Source organism: Hippocampus comes, unplaced genomic scaffold (assembly GCF_001891065.2).
Source record: "Hippocampus comes isolate QL1 unplaced genomic scaffold, H_comes_QL1_v1.1 scaffold91, whole genome shotgun sequence".
In the NCBI taxonomy this organism is placed as follows: Eukaryota; Metazoa; Chordata; class Actinopteri; order Syngnathiformes; family Syngnathidae; genus Hippocampus; species Hippocampus comes.
In genome coordinates this window covers 654154-663768 of record NW_017805034.1, presented here as the reverse complement: position 1 = coordinate 663768, position 9615 = coordinate 654154, and the positions used below count along the sequence as shown (strand labels likewise).

Here is a 9615-nt window from a genome sequence, read left to right as displayed (position 1 = left end):
ATATATATATATATAAATTCTGAAAACAGCCATATAATGTAAATTTCCCCAGTGTGGGACAAATAAAGGATATCTAATCTAAAAAAAAAAAAATCTTAGTTTTTAGAGGGTGTGCACATTTGTGCAACCACACCATTAGTTATTTAGTTCTTCTTATCTTCGGAAAATACTTTTTTATTTTTAAATTGTTGAACAGTGATGTGCTTTTAGTTCTACTGCAGTTAAAACAAAACCGATATGGAATGGTGAGCTTGTAGAATTATATAAATGCGAACACTGTTGGGTGACACACGGGCCACAGATAAAAACATGACAGTTTTCTGCAGATCTGAATTTAAACTACATTTCTTTCATGACAGTCCACTTGCATCGGGTCAGAGGGGCAGTCACCCACGAAATCTAAATAAGGCGATGGGCATGATGATTTTTCAAGTAGGCGCATCAGTTAGAAGTATTTTGGACATTGCAACAGTGGCAAAAGCTATGAAAAGTTACTTGCATCTGTTGATTTATTTATTTTTTTTGTCAATTTGCTGACAAACCAGCAAAATTTACAACAGAGCAAATTAGAATATTTTTTTTTTCATGCGACATTCACATGAACCGTTTTCATAACTGAATGAGGCATAGTTTCAAGGGTGGACTGTCTTGTACAAACTAATGTACCTTCCCAACCAGGCTGGAGAAAAGGGGAAGCGCGCCATCATTAAAACTGGGACGGTCTTATTCAATGACACCCTGACTCCGGCTGTCAGCGGGGAGCCGACCTTTGACCGACGCCGCCCTTCATTCATCAATCCATCTCTCCTCTTCCTTTTTAACATGCATCACCACGATCAAGCAAATACCTACCCCTATTTGAGGCTTTGTTTCTACTTGGTGAGGAATGCGAAATACCTTCATAATGTGCACGCACGCACCCGCACACAAAGCAAAAGGAGGCACCAGCTGGATATGAAACTGTCTATGTTAATTTCTCATCACAGAGTCAGTGTTTGTCGCCTGTCCCCTATGCATGCGCGTGCAACTTTGCGGTCACGCCCTGAGGGATGTGCCATCTTGATGTGACCTGAATATTGTTTTTAGTATATTTATGGTGCGCGCACGGCAGAGAGACAAGACGTTCACGTCATGTCTACCTCGTTTGAAATAATGACAAGGCTATGGAAGACTGGCAGATTAGGCGCGTGGCGTGCATGTTTGCGCAAAATCTCAACCGCGATAAGATTTTTCAAAGTTTCATACTACATGTTTCCATTTGTTCGTTAACCACACCTCTGCCGTGCTGCCCTACATGCCGTGAGCAAACACATTTGACTTTGAATTTTCCTAGTGAGAAACTGAGTTTACGTGCATCTTCATCTGTATTCGCGCCCAAAAAGTTGTATCTTGGCAAATGCCTTGCCCCGTAATTAAAGTTTTTGCACAATCCTACTTGGACAACGAAGCATGATCACCTTGAAGGCGAAAATGTGACATTGGTTAAAAAAAAAGAAAAATAATAATCATTGACCCTGTTCCTGTTCACTCCGAATCGAAGCCATATTTCATGATGGCTCCTGCGGGAAGCCTCCTTGTCTTGTGTATTCACTTATGAGGAATTAGCATGACACTAATTGTACTCAGGACAACACTGTGTGGCAAAAGGCGCGAGTCCTCGGAGGAAACCATACAAAAAGAAAAAAACAAATGGGCTGAATTGTGACGTGAAATTTAGTTTGCATGTCTATCATGTGGAGAACCACAAAGTCTCAAGAAGCCATTGCTTGAAAAGACAGGAAGTCTGCCATTTTGGTTTGAAGTAGCCATTTTAGATTCATGCAGGCCATTCTCCTGTCTCCTTTCGAGATGAACTCGCCCATAAGATTTTGTCCAATAGAGTTGTGTTTCCACAATAAATTGATGTCAATGATGTATAAGGTGTGTCAGAATGTTCACCAATTCTGAATGCTGGAGACTTCATGATACAGTCGAATTTGTTTTCTGACATGTTAAAGCCCCCCCCCCCCCCCCGCAACAGGAACAAATTCACTGGAGGAATAATAAACAGCGGCTCCAAGAGGCGCTTTGTCATTGGGACTTCAATGAACAAGGAAACCTCTTCTTTTTGGGGACAAAGTCAGATAGTGAGTATCCATCTTCCGAACTGACAAAGAAAAAGACAACACGAGGAGAGCGAAAATGGACGCTGTGACTTTAAATGGAAATCGAATGGACTGACTCCAGGTGCCACGCTCTCTCATCACAAATATCAAAGGAAGCCATCATCCAAAGAATCCTGAGGTCCATTTTTTTTCTGAGGCTACAGGGGCTAATTGAATTTAGATCTCTAACTGGCAAGATCTCATTCCAATAAGAAAATTATGCATGCATGTGGTCATGTGGAATATATCAATTTAGAAAAAATGTTTTCCATTAGCAATGTCTTACACATGAAAGTAAGGCTGGGAATGAACAAATTCATTTCAGAAATGCTGAATTATTTTTAAACGCAAGACCGAGCCATAAGAAACCACTTTTTTCGAATCCACTCACAATGGTACAGTACCTTAAGTGGTCGACAGAAAGTACACGTTCAGGTCACCTTCAAGTTTTCACCTTCTTTCAAAACAAATGTTACTCAAAACATGTTCAAGGTTATTTATTAAATCGAAATCTTTGGATAGGCTGTCAATCCAATGGATTTCAATATCTATGGATGACAATTTCAGCCCATCAGAACAACGAACCTGGTATTATTATTGATGATTCAATTTAAAACCGCACAGTTACACACTCAGCCCAACTCATCGAACCAGCACATCTTTCAATGTTCAAAAGATCTTTAAAATCTATCGTAATTGAATCCAATTCTTCAGGGTGGAAGCGAGGGGCCTAAGAGCTTACTCAGCCACCATTTTCAATCGACCCCTTTCAAACCCTCTTTCATGTGTCAACTTCCAACTGTAAAGACAGTATTCATCCGTGTAAAAGCAAGAAGAGCCTCTTGATGTGTTTGAAGAGTATCCATCGCGAGCATTGAGGCAGTCGTTAATATCACGAATGCCTACTCGCTGGCCGCGACATTCACACTCCGGTCTATTACGCAGCCCTCCTCAGGCACGCTGCCTCACGATCCCCCAATTCCCCTCCCTGCGCCATGTCTCTCTTCCTCCTCGGCACGGCGTCATCATTTTCAGTATATGATCACCCTCTTGGAGAGAGCCGCTATAAACCACGGAATTGAATGCATGCTGATGTGCGTGCCAAAGTGTGTATGCAAGAACATAAAAAGTATCGCCATGTTTTTGCCTCGGTGTCCGCTCATGAGCAGTCATTCCACAACGGAATATAAATCCATCCATCCATCGAAGTTATTACACCCGCCAGCCCAAACCAATAAAACAAAAAAGGTAAATGATTAGCAATGGCATGCTAATGGTGGACAACGCTAAATGATTCATCAGCGGGTGCCGGGCGTCAATCAATTTTCAATATCCGGTGATAGCTTTCAAAAAAGCCGGGTCGAGGAACGCTTCACCGCGTTTGACAGCCCGTCCAATTTAACATCGAGGACTTGCATCCAATTACGTGACCGCGTATGACGGCGACGTTGGATTCAGGGCACATTTGCGAAAAACGACGCATAACATTTTCGCGCCTCGTCAATTTGGATTGAAAAACTGATTTTGAATCACGGGTGTGAACTCCTTGGTCATATGGCAGAGACAAATCGTCTGTAGCTAATCAGGACTAATAATCAGAGCTGAATGATCCTATTTGACCATTTTTGGGGGTGCTTTGGACTAGCGCAGAATACGTTAAAGGAGTGTAGACGGTGAAAGATGTGGGAGTTGACTTGCTGGTGTGCAAGTGCAATGTAGCGTTGTGTAAATTAAGCCTCTAGAGGAGATGGGGGTGGAGAAGGCGGCAAGCTGAGAGGGGATAATTTTTTCAACGATAAAATCCTGTCTGTGTTCAGAAGAACCTCCTTTGCATACAATAATTAAGAATTTCACTTGTGGCTGAGTGATCCGAATTTAAATACTTTTCATACACTTCAAATAGAAACAGGAGAACAGAACACCACCAAAAAAAATGCAGCTACTAAGTCAAATCACTTTGGAAATGATTCAAAATTAATACCTTTTTGTCTTCGCCTAATTTATTTTTTAGTTATTTTGTATTATTTACCGTACTTACAATACTTCATTATCATCGCAAATGAAGTCATTTTGTTTGTTCGTTTGTTTGTTCGTGAGGAAAAGTTCTGTAAAACATTTAGCGGTCCTTTTATCTTTATTGCTCGCAATATTATATTTAAGTGAAGACTGTATATTCTGGGTTGAAATATTTTATGGATGCCAGAAAGATCATGAAAGGATGGCGGAGCCTTTTTCTGACAGATGTGGAAGAAGGTCTTATCTGTCCACACCGCTTCCTACTATTATGCTGTGTCGGCCGCCCCAACAAAGGAGGATGTCAGTGGTCTTAACTGGTTTTACCCGGTAAATGTGTAAGTCACAGCACTTTCGGAAAAAAAAACGATTTGACCCAGAATTAGACAAAATCACTCAGCCGCTTTCTACGAACTGCATGCATTGCCGACTGAGAAAAAAAGCCAAGCATCCAGGCAGTGGGTTGTTACCGACAACGGCGTACATTTTGGTTCCGATCCAAATTAGGATTGTTTAGCCTTGGGGGAGCGTCTGCATGAGTGCCCCCATTGTGGCTCAAAAGAGAATCGCACCTCCATATAACCGCATATCCATTCCATTCATTTACTCCTTCCCTAAGTGTTCCAGCTTGTGTCCTATAAGCCGCGGTGTCCTCAAAATGTCAGCAAATGTCAGCAAGTATCAAAACGCTTTTCATTATTTACCTCTTTTTTGTTCAGTGTCTTAATGGGTTTTATTTGCTTGGCTGCTTCACCAACTCCTCTATTTAAATTTGACATTTTATTCATCTTAATACGAGTCTGCCGCAAGCTTTTTGTTTTGCATGATAGCAGTACCCGCAGGCCCATACACAGTTCCAAATTTGATCGAGCATAATTGAGGAAAACCCGTCCTATCTTTGCTCTGCCTTGCCACACAAGTCTAGACCTGACCGAGGAACCTTCAATTCTTGTAAAACATTCATATATAAGTCCTACAAAGCATTGAAGAAATCTACAAAAGAAAAAAACAAATGGATAACGTCTAATCAAAGCCATGACTGTCTGAAATTTTAACAAATGTGTAAAAACTAAGCTGATAGGAGATGTGCATTTGATTTTCATTTTCATGCAGGAGCTGGAGTACCAACCTAACCTGTTGTGTCACTGGCGGTGGGCAAACTGAGCAGTTGTAAAGCTTCTGTGAAGGAAGTTGACTTGTGCCTAGAAATGGATGAAATACTCTTGCCGCAAACAACCCACGACCCACATTTTCCCTCGCCTCGGTCTGTTTTAAAGTCTGCCAAAGAAAGCTCAAGACGTTTTTGAGAACCCTCAAAATTAAGCATCATATCAAGATACGGTCATGCTATTACGCCGAATTCAAGGAGTCATGGTCTTATTTTGCAATTTTAAAAACTCTTTCCGATAGCTGTCGTCTAGCTTTCGACCCGACTTTCGAGCACCTGTGCATATTTTGCTCTTTTACCAAAGGAATTTCCATCTACTCTCCAAACAATCGCCCTCCAGTTGGCTGTGACAGTGACAAACACTCCTCAGCGGCGTCCAGCATTTAGCTAGCCACTTCCTATACAAGCTCCTCCTCCACCTCCACCGCTTCTTTCACCCACTCTTGGCAAGTTCTCAGTTGAGCCAAGGTGCCAGTCCATTCTTCTATCCCCCGCAACCGCTCTGCATCTTCCTCATGATGCCGTGACAAGTTTGGCTGATCAGAACCAAAAGATGTGACGCCACACAGTCAACATTTGAACATTTGACTCCACTTGGGAGAGGAAAGTGGAGGACAGAAGGCTCAGGGGGGAAAAATTGTAAGGAGGGGGAGCACCGCGTTCATTATGTAACACATTTAAAATGAAATAGGTTGAGCTTTATCTATGGGAGGGAAAGTGCTGCGTAAGGAAGTCTGGGAGATGATTGCTATAAACAACACACACACACTTGAACACTCACACACAGAATTTGGAATAATCAGCTCACGTTCACGCCGCCACAGCCCAAGAGCTACCGCAAGAATATTTATTGGCTACTGGCTCAATGGCTGTATTGAAGTGAAAGCTAGGAGGGAGGGAGGCAGAAAAACGAGCAAAAAAAAGAAGCAGCAGCAGCTACAGCTCAATAGCTCTTCCTAACACTCTATGCATACACATCAAAGTAGCAAAGGGGGGGGTTGGATCGGATGCTCAACCAGTGCCACAACCCCGCATGTGCGTGCGTCCATTCCTAGCCGTACCTTGCGCGTGCGTGCAGAGCAAGACGAGGACGACGATCCACAGGAAACAGCGCGCCATCATCCCTCCGTCGGTCATGCTCATTTGTCGTCCACCAACACCACCCCCTCCTCCTCCTCCTCCTCCTCCTTCCATCAGACGGCGTTCCTTGCCGCTAGTGCGGGCTCCGACGCATCCTCTACGGCAAGGTGAGCGCGAGCCCTCTGAGCTCTCACCGGGCCGCATGCTGCTTCACATCCAGAACACGGGAAGGGAGGGGCGGAGGGCGGTAGAGATCGGAAAGGAGAGAGGATAGGGGATGAGGGTGGCGGGGTGCGCGAGTTTTCTCCTTCCTCCTCCGTCTAACATAGACCAAATAAATCCATCATATGGTGCTCGACGGTGAGAGGAGAAGTGACTTGTAAATCAGCCATCAATGTTAAGGTAGACTTGGCATGTCAAATCCACATTTTTCCTCCTCTGGGATGCATCCAAGCATCCTCACGTCCCACAAAAAAAGAAAAGAAAAAAAAGAATAGATCCTTTTTCTGTGTTTCTAACTCCCTCGCAGCCTCTTCTACTCTTTTCTCTTCAAGTGCGGATGCTGGAATTGTTGCATCCTTCTCCCCGTTGTGGCACAAAACCATCAGCCTCGCTCTTGGTCTCTCCCTAAAAATAAACTTGCGGTGTTCTGTTCAAGCTGCCCTCCTGGATTGAAATACAAAGGAAAAGAAGCCCCTCTTGTCTCAAAGCAGAGGAGATGCACCCCGGTCCATCCTTCTGCCGCGTCTTCCTCCCGCGAGTGAGGCGGGCAGCCTGACTGGTGCGAGATGTTGCCTTCGAGTGCTCCTCGGAAGCTCTCGCGTCGTAAGTCACGCGCGTCAGTCGCACGCGAGTCACCGCCCGAGCAGCTCCGTGATTAAAACTGCTCCGGCGCGAGGTGGTGGTGGGGGGTGGGGGTGGGGGAACACTGGCTCACACGAATCCTTCCACTACCCTCTGCCTTCGCTGATGGTCTCGTGGAATGAAGTCAATAGAGGAAGGAGTTTGGGGGGGCTTGGTGGTGGCAAATTAAGCTCTCCAGCCTCATGCGTGGGTGTGACTACTGGTCAGGGGATGGGCCATTGGAGTGATGCAGCATTGTATGCATGCAAAGTAAAATGGTATAAGAAAAAGTCTGAAAGGGGGGAAAAAATGGCAAACACCTAAAGAGACAATATATGAAGTTTTCAATCATAGTCCGTCATAGCACCCTTTTAAAGACATTTTCTTTGTCATTTATTGAAGATAAAAAAGGGGGGGGGGGTTCAAAAACACCTAATGCTGGTACGACCCGCGGGGTAACTTTCAGGATGATTGTTTTCGTTTGTTTTTAAACGATGCAACACATTGTTGTTTGTGCAAGCGTCTTTTCGTACACATCAATTTTGCATTTCAGCCCGCGATGAGGCCATCACATCATAATCCATCTCCAGTCATCTGTTACTCGCTGCATGGCATGAGGTGGTCCCGCAAGGTCACCACACACCGGCGCCGTACTGATATTTTGAACCCGATGTCCCCCCCCGCCCCCAAGGGCTCGCGGTCGACTGATTAAGATTTTTGAGAGTGAATTAAACAGTGCCTTCTGGGCAATAATGGGAGTTTAAATGACAGGGATTAAAGACTGCACTGAAAAAAAAACTGACAAGAATTGAAAAGAGCAATTTGCTTTAATTTGATGGTCTTTTCCTGCCTCCTCCTGCAGACGATGAAGCAGTTCGCGGGTTGGCGTCAAACCATGTGATCACATGGTACAAGAAGGGATGCTCAGTTGCTGACTGAGGCGTAGTCACATCACCGCCGTACTAACATAACATCATACCCCGCTGTAATGACTTTCAAGTTTGTCCACCAGATGGCACCACTTTTCTGCATTCAGCAAAATGTCACACTTATGTTTCATCCGCAAGGGGAGGCCTTGCAGTTCATTGATATGAACACACTTGGTGTGCAGCATTCTCGTGCGCAGACCCCAATTTTTGCTTCCACAACATCAAACACAATGTACACTTTCACCACCCCAATTTTGGGAATGAAGAGGAGCCATTTCGATTGGCCGGGAGTCAGCTGCATTCCATCCCACAACAGCGCGAACACTCCATTCTTCCTTTGCACAGTCGAGGAAAAAAACCAAAAGAAAGCAAACTTCACCTATGCACAAAGACTGTGCTTTGCGATAGACTTGTGCTTTGCACAAAAAGCGGGCCCCATGCTTTGGTGCTCCGTGAACTAGTTTGCGCAGTGATGTAAGAAAACATGTTCACGAGGGACAAGGAGACATGCTGAGTTACCACCATACTTCCGTTTTTTTGTTTTTTTTCATTTGATTGTTTGAAGGATATATGGCTGAAAAGTGTTCTCATACATTTTTTTACACTACTTACTGTTTAGCAACTGTGTTAGGTTAGCGTTCAATGACGTCACATTATTCTAAAATTCCTCCACGTTTTTAATTAGCGTATGTACCCGAACCGGAAAGCAAGGAAGGTGGCTGAAGGATGACTGAATCAACCTGTAAACTGAATCCAGACGGACAAATAGAATATTTCCAAGCATCATTGGTTAAACCAATCAAGTTAACAGTCAATTCCTCACCTTGGTGTAATCGGTTTAGAGATAAATTACTGATGCTGCCGCTTTTGATTCATTCATTTATGCGGTAATACAATGCGCGTTTAGTGTAATCTATGCATGCATGCTACATTGACTGATCCAAATTAGAGAATTTCAACAAGGAATATTTAAACAGGCGTAACAACGCAAATGTGTGTGTGTATGTGTGTGTGTGTGTGTGTGTGTGTGTGTGTGTGTGTGTGTGTGTGTGTGTATTGGGTTAATGGACGTAAAAATATGTGTGAGTGGGTGACTGTGTGTGACTGCAGGCTTCATGAAGCTCTCTCCTGCCATCTACAGGCGCACTCCCTCGACATTCTCCTGCCTCAATCTCTCCGGCAACAACCTTTTCTTAGCACTCACTTCACAATATGTCTTTGCTTTATCATGTGCGTAGTATTTTTGTCCGGTGCCTACATGCGCACCTATGGATTTTTCCTTCTTGAAGATTTGCCGGCCCTTCTACGCCAAATCAATCAGCCATGTGTGAGGTTCACATCCAAAGAGAGAGAGAGAGAGAGAGAGAGAGAGAGAGAGAGAGAGAGAGAGAGAGAGAGAGAGAGAGAGAGAGGGGGGGGGGGGGGGGGGAGAGAGGCG

At 44.2% G+C, this 9615-nt stretch overlaps 1 protein-coding gene across 1 annotated transcript in view; it reads right to left on the bottom strand.

Moving 5' to 3' along the window:
• Positions 1–7368, bottom strand: part of csmd3b (CUB and Sushi multiple domains 3b) — a 207296-nt gene extending 199928 nt beyond the window's left edge. Inside the window, exon 1 of the mRNA XM_019863576.1 lies at positions 6387–7368. Within this exon, the coding sequence (XP_019719135.1) occupies positions 6387–6609 (223 nt within the window). The 5' untranslated portion in view covers positions 6610–7368. The remainder of the gene's footprint in view (positions 1–6386) is intronic.
• Between the last annotated feature and the right edge of the window lie 2247 nt (positions 7369–9615).